We start from the raw sequence: 15,091 nt of genomic DNA on the forward strand, positions 1-15,091 counted from the left end.
GACATATGGTTAATATAAACCATAGGCTATTGTTACTTCTTTAAATCTTTTAAAATCTCATCTCTCTACAAGTTGCTACTTGAATTTTTGATAATCTTGTGGAATTCCTTTATCAAGACATTATCTTCCTCACTTTTATTCATAATTTTTCTAATATTTTCTTCTAAGTTTTATATCTATCATTTTTTATATTTTCAAAATAAGGACCATCTTAAGTCATTCTATCTGCATAAACTCAAGTTAGTCAAATATGTTATTTAGCTTAAGCAACTTGACACAGTCTTGGTCACCTAAGCATGTGTAATGGGGAGTCTTATTTGAGTGTCATTATCAGGTTGCTCTGCCAAGGGCTGCATAGATTAGCAATTCAGTTAGGAGAGACCAGAACACTGTGGGAGGCATCTTTTCTGTCTCTCATGTCTTTTTGTTTCACTTTGAGTCTTATAGTCACACAGGGTTGTCTTTATGACCTGGGTTTGGAACTATCCTTTGGAGTCTCTCAAGGTATTACATGCATAGCCACATGAAGATAATGACAGCCTCCTCAGATCCATGGCATCATGCCGTCCAGTGGGTTCTGGAGGAGGGTGGTTACATGGTATTTTTAACCTATTCACTGATATTACCACTCTTTGTACACTCCTGCTCCTCTTCATATTTTTCTTCATAAACACTTATTCTAATCTCCCCCCTCTCTCAGAATCAGTGAGTTTGATTAATATTATTTTCAGAAGCATGTGACCTTACCAGTGTTACACCACAGAAGAAAACTACTCCACCAGCCACAAGTAACTGCCTGTATATCCACAAGGATGAGTGTGGTCTCATGAGCCTTCCCAAGGGACTTCCTAAATGTGCATATATAATACAGGGGGTACATAGATATATGTGCTCAGACTTGGCCAGATCCAGATCTTTATTTTTCTGTACCCCTTCAAGCTAATCCAGAAGAAGTGTGGCATTGAAAAAAACAATTTTCTGTGTCAATTCAGGAATGAAAGTACTGGCAGGTGACAGCTATCTACAACTGAACTCTCAATAGTTGGGGCAACATAGGTTTTTTTTTAAAATGAGGTGCTTTAGTGGATTAAGATACTCATTGCCAAGCCTGATGGCCTGACTTTGATCCCTGGTGTCCAGAATGTAGTGGCTGCCTAGCCACACCCTGAAATTCATATGATAGGAGAAACCAACTCCAATAAGTTGTTCTCTGACATCCATACATGTGTTCTGATGCACATACCTACACATGTGCACAAATAAATTTAATAATATTTTCAAATCTCTTAGAAGTGTAGATCCCTTGTTGAGTGTATCCCTTACCCCTACTCCATCCTTCCCTCCTCCCATCATTCTTCCCTTGTTCCCCTAGGCAACGTCATTTCTATTTTCACTAATATATGCATACATGATCTTATGTAACTGTATATGAACCACAATTTGGATAACATACATTTGTCTTCTTGAGACTGCCTTGGTTCACTCAATGTGGTTATCTCTAGTTGCATCCATGATCTTGCAGAGAGTGTTGACTGTATTCTTTATGACTGAGAAAAATTCTATTCTGTTGTGATGGCCAGTTTTTTCTTCTCAACTGGACACAAGTTAAGGTAATTTATAGAAAAACAATGTTAATTGAAAAAAGTGTGTTCTGTAGGCAAGTGTGTAGGGCATTTTCTTTATTGGTGTTCGATGTAGGAAGTCCAATATCACAATGATTATTGACATATCTAGGCTGGCAATCTTGGGAAATATGTGAAAGCTGGCTCAGCAAGCTATGGCGAGCAAGACAATAAAGAGAATTCCTCCATAACTTTTGTGTCAGTTTGTGCTTTGAGCTCTTGCTCTGATTTCCTTTGATGATGTAAGATGAGGTGTAAGGTGAAATGAACCCCAATGTCCAGGAGATGCCTTTGGTCATGGTATTTATCACAGCAACAGAAACCTTTATTCTTCCATTGCTGGCTACCAAGGTGGGCTCCCTAACTTAACTATTATGAATAGTGGGGCAAGAAACATATTTAAGTACCTCCATGACGGCAACATGTCTTTCCTTAAAGAGAGATGTGGGAGACCCATATGTCACACCACTACCAATGGAAGAGAGAGTCGATACCCAAAACATTGTTTGATTGGTGGATTAATCCACGGATGCACTCAGGCTGCAGATAGGACTGAAATAATTGGGGAAACTTATCAGAAGTTTTGTACAGGAGGAGACGGATGGACGATGAATGGATGGAAGGTGAAGATGCAGGGATGGGATAGTGTAGAGACTCTGGTGTTATAGAGCAAAGCATGGCAATACCGACTCTCCAATCTCAGCAAGGAAATCAACATTTGTATTATAAATGCATAGTCCCTGAGGATGTATCACACCTAGCCATTGTATTAAATTGCAAAGAAAGACCATGTCAACAACCAATAAGCCAAGTGGGGTCTGGAGATATCTGAGGAAAGATAGGAATGAACCAGCACCTGAGAAGATAAGAGACATAAGAGAAGACAACAGCTGAGCTATTAAGGGTTCCTTGATGCAAATATGGAGACATGGTCACCACAAGTGTAGGTAAAGTCTGGTCAGTTTTCAGGGAGGGTGGAGCTGCAAGGGATGAGGGGAGGACCTGAACATCAATTTTTGAAGCACGATATTGACGATTTCTTGCAGATCCAGAAATTCTTCAATGTACAATTGTTGTCATTCCAGCCATCATTTGTCAGCTCTACACAGTCTTTCTCTGAAGCATTTTTGGTTTCCCACGGGGTCCAATATTTGTTTTTAAAGCTGCAAAGCACATACATAGTGTTAATCTGTGTCTCTACACTCATTTATGAGTGGTTTGGAAACTTCTGAAAACTAGATGTTTTCATGTTTGTCCTGGTCCCTATAACTTACTTAGTAATCTTCTGCCTAGCGTTAGAGAGAGAATTCTTCCTGCTGAAGGTATATTTACACACAAATTAATAAGCTGAGAATTTACAATTCAACATCATTATCAAGCTTTCATAACTCTGGATTTTATGCAACTACTTTAACTAAACCAAGTAAAAGGAGATAGGTAGGAATATAGTTTATAGAAATGATTAAAACTGGCTAATCCAAACTGAGATAACTGTATTAAATTAAAGCTATTGGCTTAATCAAAGAGCAGGTTCTTATTTGAGGATTTATTTTAATTTAAGTGTGTGTGTGTGTGTGTGTGTGTGTGTGTGTGTGAGAGAGAGAGAGAGAGAGAGAGAGAGAGAGAGAGAGAGAGAGAATGTGTGTGTGTGTAGAGGGGGGGTGTACACCATTTAGATTCCCTGAACTTGGAGTAACAGGTGGCACTGAAATGCTTGACCTGAGAACTTGGAATGTAACTCATATTCTTTGCAAAATCCACACTATTACTAATTCCTGAACCAACCACTTAGGTTTTAGACTATTTATACCACACTATATTTGTTTCTCAGGCTCTAAGTTCTTCCTGAATCTCCACTACAGGAGTTTCAGATCATCTACCATCTTCCCTGAACTTGAGTATTAGCTCCGTTTCCACTAAGTTAATGACATCCTTTCATGTGTAGGAAACAAAAACCCCAGGAAGAATATTTCACAATAGCGTTTCAGACATCAGTCTCACACCTCCATTCCTCCCTTGTTACTTGACCTACCTTAGTGACAGAGGTGAACCATCCACCCACTGCCATGAGCCTTCCTCTTTTATGTCTGAGAGCCCAATCCAGAGATTTCCTATACTCTTACACATCTTCTGTAGAAAGGTCTGAAAGGGGAGAAGAGTAATTGATACAGAGCTGAGTACTTGAATTTTCATCCAGTGTTCCTGAAAATCTCTAGAGGGGAAGTTTTGTTTGCAGTCAGACCTTCTGGATCTGACCATGATTTCTAACATGTGTTCAGGAGATCTGAGTCCTGCCATGTCTGTGCTCTATAGCCAAATGACTTGTACAGAAAAGTACACAGCTGGTATCTTGTCATATATACTTGTTTTTACTGCGTGTTTCTCTGACTTGTGAGTTTTGAGAATGCCTATTTGGATTTTCCCATGATTGACTGAATGTGTGTGAGCCATATTCTAGCAATTGATCAATGGCACAAAGCAGAGTTTTCCCTCTATGAAGTAGTTTGCTAAGTAGTAGCCAACCTAGCATAAGAATTCTTTATATTTTCAAGGCTTCCTCGAAATCTTACACACATGGACAAGAGTTGTCTGGTGTGCATGCGTGTGTGTGTGTGTGTGTGTGTGTGTGTAAGTTATTTTGATTCTCTAATTGCTTCTCTTCCATTTTCCCTTGAAAATTTATGTCTATCCATCTTAAACTACTTTTCCTGAAGTAAATTGCATACCTCTCATCTACATCAGAATTCCTTCTCCCAGGCTTTGAAATCATTAGGGAAGAGGAACAGAAAGATTGTAAGAACTGGAAATAGTGGACATCTGAGGTGAAATGTACAGGTCAATCTTGCTGCTTCTATTACAAATGCTAATTATGCTACCCCCAAACTATTTGCACAAGGGTGTCTGCACATGCCTTCTAGAAACCTGCCCCCAGTTGGTTTTGATTGGTAAATCAAAATGCCAGCAGTCAATAGCTGGGGAAGACAGATACAGTGGGATTTTAGGATTCTAGGTCTAGGGACCAGGAGATAAGGAGGGTGAAGATCTAATATGTTTTAGGAGAATGTGGAGAGTGGAGAGACATAGAGGCATCTATGGGGTAGAGAAGCAAGGAGAGTTCCCTGGGTTCTGGGCCAAGAAGACATGGCCAAGAGGGACCCACAAATAGAGTAGCTAAGACAGAGCATAGCAGTTAGTAAGAACTAACTCATAATTAGTGGGAGGCAGATTCTAACAGAATAGAGGCTAGGCAATTGCCTAGCTATTGTGCTGACCATGGCATCTTAAAATATAAAGATTGTGTGTGTGTGTGTGTGTGTGTGTGTGTGTGTGTGTGTGTGTGTGTGTCTTTCATTTTGGCTCAAAAATCATTGAGGTGGGTAGCAAACTCTACAATGAGATTTGTCAATTAACTAATACAACAGGGTAATTGCACATATGAACTCACAGTGGCTGCACAAGATCAAGCCAGCTAAACTCTTAACTTAGACAGGAGATAAGCTCACGGTGGAAAAATAAGTATTTTCAGACATGTAATTACTGAGAGACTATCCAAGCTCCAGTGGATATTTTTATACTAGTGGACATGTAGGCAGCACTAAGGGGACTCCATGACTTTAGAAAGAGATAGTACACATAATTAAAAAGCAAAAGTGTTGGCACATTAAGAAAGGAATTGGAAGGGAGGTAATATGTTTACTCAAGAAGCATGATATGACACATTAAGTTTGTAGTAATAAAAACATGCATGGATGTCTCCAGAATTAGGCATACCTGCTCCTCATCACTTTCAATGATGATGAGTTGTGCCCCTACTTCCTTGCAAGCAGTGAGAGAATCATTCCAGTTATGTTTAGTTATGGAGAAGAAGTAACAATTTCCATGGAAAAGCATCCAGTCCCAGGAGCAGGGACGACATAGGAGGTCTGTTGGAATAGTTAGAATGAACCGACAATTGATTGTTTGTATTACTGTGTCTGCTCAGACTTCAAAACCTCCAGAATCAAGGACCTCCAAGTACCACAGATGAGAGACATTACCCTTTCCATTTCCTAAGTATTTTCCTCATATTATGGGATTCCAAGTATCTTGTCCCATCTCATCCACACTAGAAGAAATAGGAGCTAATTTCTACATTCTCAATAAGTAGAAAAATTGGATCATTACATATATATTGTCAACGCCATGGCCCCTTTTTGTGCTATCCTGTTTCCATTTCACAAGTAATAAAACTGAGATATAAAAGAGATCAGAATTCAAGCAAATTGTCCCCACATGAATTGCCTACTAAGAACCTCAGACAACCAGCCTCTCATCACTCACCTATTCGAGTCTTCAGTTGTGTGAGTTTCTTGTAGATTTCCTCCTGATCCTTGGTGCAGGGCACCTTTGGAACTGTGTCAAGAAAAAAGAAACACCTACAGTGTCTCAGGGTCTATACTGCCTATGTAGGAACATTGTGTCTAAGAGCCAACTATTTGTTACAGAACTCTTGAAGAAGAGGAATACTGGACTGGAAAGATGATTTACTTGGTAAAGTACTTGCATGCAGGCATGATGACCTGAATTCAATATTCCAGAACCTACATTTAAAAATCAGGCATGCTAGTGTATACACTCATAATCACGTTTTTGGGGATTAAAGGACAGATGGATCCCTTGTCCAACCAGACTAGATTTCTTGAAAACCTTAGGACAGTAAGAAATATTTTCTCCAGAAAAGTGGACAGAGTCTGAAAAATGACCCCTGAGGCTGTCTCCTGGCAACTACATATTGCATATATACATGTATGCTTATCTACACAGATCCACGTGCATGCAAATACATGTGTGTATGTGGATACATGCACATAGATACATGAGGGAGAGAGAGACAGAGAAAGGTACAGAGGGGAGAGAGAGGGAGAGGGAGAGACAGAGAGACAGAGAGACAGAGGGACCGATCTTGTCACACAGAAAGATAGCAAGTGGAGTGAAGACATTCTTTCTTTTTTTTTTTTTTTTTTTGGAGCTGGGGACTGAACCCAGGGCCTTGCGCTTGCTAGGCAAGCGCTCTACCACTGAGCCAAAACCCCAACCCCTGAGTGAAGACATTCTTATGTTCCTCTTCAATTTCCCTTTCTCTGTAAGTTAGAGGGTCCTGATACATGTTTAGAAGCCATAGAAGAATCGAGTTCCATCTTCAGGCTTGTCATGCTCCTACATGTGTTTTTCCTAGATTCCCCCCCCCAAAAAAGAACAGCATTAAGGACCCAAGTACTCAGGGATGTCTGACCTTGGAGAAGAAATGTCACAAGGACCCCAGAGAAGAGAGTGAAGAAAAGCAGCTGCAGCACCAAGGGAACAAGGCCATGTCTCACACACCCTGTGGAGGAGAAAGATGGGATTTCAGCAAACATGTGCCCTTGTATTGTCTGGGCCTAGTGACACACAAGCCACCAGCATACTTCTGCCCAGACACAGGGCTTTAATACTTAAACTTCCAGCTTCCCATAGCCAAAAGTCTAGGTATCAACTGTCCAGGATCCATGACGGCAGAATTCCCTCTTGCATTTCATAGAAACATGTTTGTAGAAAGTATTCACACCTGCTCAGCCTCACTTCGTGCAGTGAGTGCAAAACTCAGTTTCTCCTGTGTTCAACTCAGAGAAGGAAAAGTAAGAGTCTGGTCATATTGCTCTTGGTTACTCAATAGAAACTGTTGGTAAAAATCATTGCTGACGAGACCCCACAGTTTGATCAGAGGATGTGGAAAAATTTAACTGGCAGTGATAGGGACACTTCTTTCCCACTAATTAGTTTCTATAGTCCAGGAAGATTCCATGCAAGCTTCTAGGGGTAGAAAAGTCATCAACAGTCTCATCTAGATATGAACCATGAGAACTACAGTGTTGACTAATGTGGCAAGATATGACCACTGATAACAGTGGCAGTAATATTATACACTTTCTGAATAAAAACCTGCTTCATAAAATGGAATTCAGGCCTGACAATCCAGCCAAAAATGTGTACTTGACCAGTTTCTAAAGCCCTAGGAGTGATATGCTAATTATTTTTACCAATGGACATGGTATAAAACTGTCTTATAAATACTCTATATTTGTAGATTAGTTATCTCTTAGCTATCATCAGGTAAATTTGTTTGGCAGTGAATGATGGTTAATACACAGATTCATAACTGTTTAAAGTGCAGAAAACGAATGTTTATGAAGTGCTCAGCTACAAATTGGACATCTAGGTCACAACTGTCTCTACCTGGTGTAGGAAACACAGAGAAAGGGAGGTTATCTGGACTGGGTAAAATAACATCTTCTGGACATGACAAGACCATACCACTCATGAATGGCAGCTGTGGTTTCTTGCAAAAGGCCTGAAGAACAGTGAACCAGTCAACATTAACATGAACGTGAGCTCATGAGCTCACACCACAAATTGAGAATTTATTAACAACTATGGCTGCTACGAAATATAGAGTCAGTTTTCTTCATGATTTGTCTCCTGGAAGGGTTGCCAGACTTCAGTGGATAGCTTCACACCTACGTGCATGTGAACAGCACTAATTGGTCTCTGTGGACTTTTTTTTAAAGGTACAGAAACGGACATTGGGGGACCTAGGATCAGTTGGAGGGGGAAGTAGGGATGAATATGATCAAAATTCTCTTTTGCATAAGCATGTGTCATATATATGTGTGTGTATAATTATTTTAGTCATATGCACGCTAACTTGTGCCTATAAATAATATAGAAAGTAGATTTTTGAGTGAAATTATCAAAAAATTCATTTTCAAAAATTAAAAAAAGTGCCCAGTTAGAATAAAGCTGAGTTATTTCCCTCTTGAGCTTTAAAAATTCCAACCCAACATCACCTAGGGGCTCAGCTGCAACCTTACTTCCTTGGAGGCCCTCATAGTGAATTCATGATCCTAAATCATGGAAACTGTTATTGCACAATGTTTATTTGCCTCTCTATGTCCCTCAGTCACTGAACTCACTCACACTAAGGAAGAATTATGGAAGAGTTGGTATATAGCTAGGGAGGGCAAGTGTAGAAATAGTTTATACATTCACACTCATTTTCAGACAAAGAAGCACCCTTGTGGGTGGTTTGTGGTCAAATAAATCCTAGAATGTATATTGGAACTAGAAGGAAATGAGACATTTCAGTCCAAGTCTATTTCAGCTGCATTGTACAGCAAGGAAACATCTGACTTCTGAGCAAACGTTTAGAAAAAAATCTTTTTTCCACCATATTCATATGCATCTGTGAACATACATTTAATTAAAATAATGATATATATGACCCATGCCTTTCCCATCAGTGTACTGGGAGGTTAACAGATCAGAAGAAATGAATCCAAAGCCTGTCCCCAAATTGTAGAACAAAGGTGTTTGAGCAAAACAGCTACCATGCTAATCCTTGTGTTTAGCAAGTAGAGCCAGGTAGATCACTATGTGTTCAAGGTCAACCTGGTCTGCATAGTGAATTCCACAATAACAAGAGCTACATAAATAGAGTCTGTTTAAAAACAAACAAACAAACAACAACAACACACACATGCACACACACACACACACACACACTCACTCGCTCACTCACACAATGTCAGTATTTCCATCTGTTGTGGCTACTTATAAGATTCTATCAAAATGGGACTTATTCACAATCTCTCATGGGAGATGAGAAACATCATTGGACCCTTACCTGAAATTCCAACAGCTCTTCCCAGCCAGCCATTTGTATAAAATTCTAACCTAATTACACATAGCCTTCGGGGTTTCAGGGTTGTGCAAGCTTAAATAAGGAAGGCTCCTTCTATGCTAGACCAACAGACTGTATAAAGACCATCAGTATATATGATTGGGGTTACTCATGTTTCTGTGACTAATTACTCACTCATGCTCTGTAATAAACTCTTTGGTTCTTAGGTGTAAACTTTAGTGGAATTGTTCTTTGAGTTGAGACCTTATGATGAGGGAGTTTATGTCTCCCTGTGGGAGGAGTTCTCACAACATCCTAGGAACTTCCCCTTCAGGTCCCATGAATGGGGGACCCAGAACTTTTGAGTAATCTCCGTGAAGCTCACTGATCCTTTGCAATGTAGATACTTCCTTCTCTGAATAATATTTTACTACTTTTTGCAAGCAATTCTTCAGTATTTGAACATGATGCAAAGAACCTATGTTAGAACCAGGTAATAGGTAACACAAGAGACCAAGATATGATTTAGAAAGCCATGTACTAGATGTTTGGTGATTGCTAATGAGACATTTGGAGGTATTTAAACACAAATTTTGATTTAGCTGTGTGGTATTGTGCATGCCTTTCATTCCAGCACTTGGGTGGCAGAGGCAGGTGGATTTCTTTGAATTCAAACTCAGTCTTTACTACAAAGTGAATTCCAGAATAGCCAGGGCTACACAGAGAAACCCTGTTACACACACACACACACACACACACACACACACACACACACACACTCTGGTGTTTTCTTCAGCCATGTAGACAAGTGAATGTCACCTACAGAGAAATAGGTGAAAACGAACATTATTATTCTAAACAAAATAAGCCTGAGATAACTATCTGTCTCTCTATCTCTCTATCTCTGTCTGTCTGTCTGTCTGTCTATCTGTCATGGTTTGAATATGCTTCCACAAGGTTGTGGCACTTTTTGGAGGTGTGGCCTTGTTAGAGTAGGTTGTCACTGTGGGAGTGGGCATTAAGACCTTCATCATAGCTTCCTGGAAGTCAGTCAGTATTCTGCTGGCATCTTCAGATGATGATACAGAACTCTCAGCTCAGTCTGAACCACATGTTCCTAGATGCTGTCATACTCCCACCTTGATGACGCTTGACTAAATATTTGAACCTGTAAGGCAGTCCCAATTAAATGCTGTCCTTAGAAGACTTGCCTTGGTCATGGTGTCTGTTCACTGCAGTAAAACTTTAAGATAAAAGTTGGTTTCAGGAGTTGGGAATTGCTGTGATATTCTTGACCATGCATTTGTTTAGAGGAATGTGGATTTTTGGACTTTGGAAAGCAGTGGGATGCTTTAAGTTGGTCTTAATGGGCTATCCTAGGAGGAAGTTGTTGTTGAATATGATTTGAACTCTGCAGACCTGGTTCAAAAGGTTTAAGTGGAGAGCTTCAGAATGTGGCCTAGAGACTGTTTTGTGGTATTTTGGTTAAGAATGTGGCTGCTTTTTGTTTTAAGAGTCTACCTGAGTCTAAGGTAAAGAGACTAGTATTAATTGCATTGATAAAGGAAGTCTCAAAAAAGCCCATTATAGATTTTGTTTTCTGTTCAAGTCTAATGAAGAGCATTTTGAACAAGAATAGCAAGCTTAGAAAAGAAAAATATAAAACACATGACTCAAGTATTAATGGGGCATCAGGAACTGAATCCTATGTTCTAGGAGATAACAGATTAGGGGATTTGGGGACAAGGTCCTACCCAGATAAATTTAGATTTAGACATGGTGGATGGTGGTACACAAAGCTTAATAGATCTCTGAGTTTCGGAAACCAGGAAAGGGAATAACAATCGAAATGTAAATAAGAAATACTCAAGCTAATAAAGATTAAAAAAAAAAAAGATCTCTGAGTTCAAAGCCAGGCTGGGATAAAGCAGGTGTTAGGTGAAAAAAAGCTTAAATCCAGGCATGGTGTTACATGCCTTTAATCCCAGCATTACAAGAGACAGAGTCATAGTTCCAGGAAAACCAATCTTAGACAGAGAGGGAGAAATCTGATAATAGAATAGGGGAGGGGGGCATTCTCCAGCCCAGTAGAACACGACAGCTTCGGCCATGTGCCACTGGCTTTAGAATGAAAAACAGAAGGGACTACTGGGGCAATTGATGCTGGTTAACTGAAGCTAAGGAATTAACAATGATTAAGAAGAATAACAACAATATCAATCTTCTGGGGAATGTTTTCTGACAGCACAAAAAAGCTTTGTTTCAGAGATAACAAAGGTGGTACCGCATGCTGCAGCTGTACTTAATAATGTGTAAGAATCACCCCAGTGGTACTGGTTTTGAAGGAATGAAGGGGTCATGAAGAGCAGCTGAGGCTTGGGACTGTGAGAGTCTATGTAAGACCATTGGTGAAGGTACAGCCTCAGCTGCAGTTTATAACCCAGGACTGAAGGGGACAGGCAGAGTACTTCAAGCTTGGTACCATGAAGAGAACCATGAAGAGAACCCTTGAGAGGCTGTTGGTGAATTCTAGTTGCAGTATAAGACCCAAGCATATTGGAGGTGCCAGTGCCATGTCACGATCACCAAGAACAGCAGCAGCAGTGGAGTGGATCAACCTGAGCTTAGAGCGCTACAGAGGACGGAGCTGGAGAAGTGATACTAACCCTTTCGAGGAGCCCAGGAGATGATGTGTCCCCAAACATTGAAACAGGAAGCTGTAACATTGAAAGCTGCCTTGGAGATCCCAAGATTTTTGAGATTCCAGAGCCATAGGATATCTCCAAAGTAAAGGTGCTGACATGGAGTGGAACCAGCCCAGGAAAAGATATTTATTGCAGACAACAAAGATAAAAAGGAGTTGGAGATGTGAAAGCTGCTTTGACATCAGACATGGAGATGCAGAGTTTGGAGTTTTCCCAGCTCCTTTCCTATCTTGCTTTGGGGATTACAGTTAAGTGATTGGATGGATTTCAGAAGAGACTTTTTACTTTGTACTTTTTACTGTAAACATTATTGATACTGCTCTAGGCTATGGGGACTTCGCAAGTTGTAATTAATGTACTTTTTTATTTTCTTATGGCTATATATGGCCCCCGTAGACTCATGTGTTTAAACAAACCCATGAGGCGCCAGGAAATGGAAGTCATAGTTTAAATGTGGTTGGTCCAGGGAGTGGTACTATTTGGAGGTGTGGTCTTGTTGAAGTAGGTTTGTCACTATGGGAGTGGGCTTTATGTCCCTTATCCTATCTATCTGAAAGTCAATATTCTGCTAGCAGCCTTCAGATGAAGATATAGAACTCTCCCGGCTTAGCCTACACCATGCCTGCCTGGACACTGTCATACACCCTCCTGTCTTGATGATACTGTACTGAACCTCTGAACCTGTAAGTCAGTCCCAATTAAATTGTGTCCTTGTAAGACTTGCCCTGGTCATGGTGTTTGTTCACAACAGTAAAACCCTAACCAAGACACTGTCTTTCCATGTATCAGCTATCTATACATCTATCTATCTATCTATCTATCTATCTATCTATCTATCCACCCATCTGTTTTTCTACCTTCCTCTCGATCTATTTGTCAATATGTCTGTCTATATATCATCTATCCACATATCCAAAAATAGAAGGGGAATGGGAGTGACAAGAAGGGACTGTGGGAACAAGAATCTCAATTAAAGAAAATATCTCATGGTATATTTTCTACATGAAATATACACATGCATATGACATAAAAACAATGAAACTCTTTGGGGTATACATCCTTATGTGTGTAGGGAAACAGAGTGGTAATAGGGCAACTATGAAAAAAATCTAATACTATACCCTGTAGAAAATGTCATAAAGTAACTCATTGTATTATACACCTTCTACAACAATTTATAAAACCTGTAGAAGAACTCCAGAGTTAATACTGTTCCTTGACAGGGAAGCCATAGGAAGCTGCACTATGACCAGCTACTCTCTATGTCCAGGAGAACATAATTATTCTTGCCCCATGTCTTTCAAAATGAGGGAAGTAAGGACTTTATAATTCTGACAAAATCCAAAATACTGTCCCTGTACATGGATATCTGTGAATAACTTGTGCCTCCTCAATGTTCCTCTGTGTCTCTATTTCACAGTAGAAACAAGTAAGGCATGATGGAAGCTTTACTTCCAGAGACACAAGCAACCGCACCACAAATGTATCTGAATTGGAGGACAGAGATAAAAGCAACCGTATCACAGAGATATCTGCAGGCACGTGGGGAGTTGGTTTCTAGTCACTCACCAATTTTAGGTTTTACCTCTGTCACTTCAGTATAGATATGCTCTTCACTCTGGGAACTGGAGACACTGACAACTGTGCCAAAAAAAAAAAAGGAGTTATTGCTCATCCCTCATAATCAGTAATTAAAATGTGATGCATACACAGTAGAATTTTATTCGGTGGTAAATAAAGATCAAGTTTGTAAGAAATGATTGACTCTGGAAAATACACTATTGAATGTCATGGGAAGCAGAGAACAAGATCCTGTATCAAGGTAGCAGATGAGCACTGACTTCAGCAAATTGCACTATATTCTACTGGTACATGCATTTACACAGACACATCATTAAACTCAGGCATGTGCACATTCACACACTTTCAAGTGCATAAAATTCAAAGATCAACCACCCAGCCATCATTTATCACCCCAATGTCACCGCTTAGTCCAGTGGTGTAAGCATTCACTATCCAGGACCTAGAAGCCCAGATTTCTAAACTCAGCCTCCCTAGACCCAGGAATTTAGAGAAACAATCTACTTAAAAACCTACAGATACAGGTATATGGGAGAAACTGCCTAGTCCCCAGCCTCTTATCCATGCTGTACCTGAAAATCTATAAAGTTCAAAACTTGGCTGGAGCCCAGAGCCCTTAGAGGAAGATCTGATGCCACTGGTCTTCAATTCCTGCTCAGATCGAAAAGAACATCAGTACAGAGCTGGGAGGATATCTGAAATGCCCTCAGTGGAGCTCCCACTCCCCCACTCCACCTTACTCAGAGGGGCTATGCTCACCCTGACTTTCTTGGAGTTACTCATGGTCACAGCTGTCTCTTGGTGTGCAGGAATCCTGGACAACAGCTTTTAATTGTCACACCCTGTTACTCAGTCCCCAAGTCTAACTTCAGTAAGACAAATACGGAAGTGGTTTTACACTGACAAAGATAAGAGTGGAGGTTGAGCTTCTTAAATGGCATGGTACTTGCTAAATATTTTAGAAAATTGGTCTGAGAAAATTTGACATCTTTACCAGAAAGAACTACTTTCTCATGGTATGACCAAGGGGTGTGTTGCCTTTAATAATTTCAGTGACTTCCGAAAGAAATTGTTTCATTAATTCCATTTATTCATGGCATCTATTCATCCAACAAGTGTTTAACTTCCTTGGTTTGCCATTGTCCTTACTCATAGCGACTTCTGTTCACTGAATCATTGTTGCAGAGAGTGCCTGATATCTTGTCATGTTTATAGCTGCTCTCCTCTGTTCATTCATTTACTTTTCACATACTGACAGTTAATTCACTATAAACTTAGCAGGTAAGGAGAACCAATGCACACATAAGTCAGGATTCAGACTATCAGCAATACAGCTCCTTTATGGGAAATTCAGAATTTGTTTTCTCGTTTTTAAAAAAGAAAACTTATATTCATTCTTTGACAATTCCATACATTTATACAATTTGTCTTTATTATATTGACCCCTAACTTCCTTTTTCACCTACCCAGGTTATACCCCAATACAC

General features: G+C 40.0%; 1 protein-coding gene across 1 annotated transcript; it reads right to left on the reverse strand.

The window, feature by feature from the left end:
• Window positions 1–651: 651 nt before the first annotated feature.
• On the reverse strand, window positions 652–14,463 carry Cd209cl2 (CD209c molecule like 2). Its single transcript, XM_039089902.1, has 8 exons — window positions 14,364–14,463; window positions 14,177–14,255; window positions 13,593–13,664; window positions 6,895–6,984; window positions 5,943–6,014; window positions 5,394–5,545; window positions 3,655–3,764; window positions 652–2,785 (listed from the first exon to the last, which is right to left on the reverse strand). The coding sequence occupies exons 1-8, from the start codon at window positions 14,385–14,387 to the stop codon at window positions 2,632–2,634; spliced, it is 753 nt and encodes a 250-aa protein (XP_038945830.1). The 5' UTR covers window positions 14,388–14,463; the 3' UTR covers window positions 652–2,631.
• Between the last annotated feature and the right edge of the window lie 628 nt (window positions 14,464–15,091).

The sequence above is a fragment of the Rattus norvegicus genome, chromosome 12, assembly GCF_036323735.1.
Source record: "Rattus norvegicus strain BN/NHsdMcwi chromosome 12, GRCr8, whole genome shotgun sequence".
NCBI lineage: Eukaryota > Metazoa > Chordata > Mammalia > Rodentia > Muridae > Rattus > Rattus norvegicus.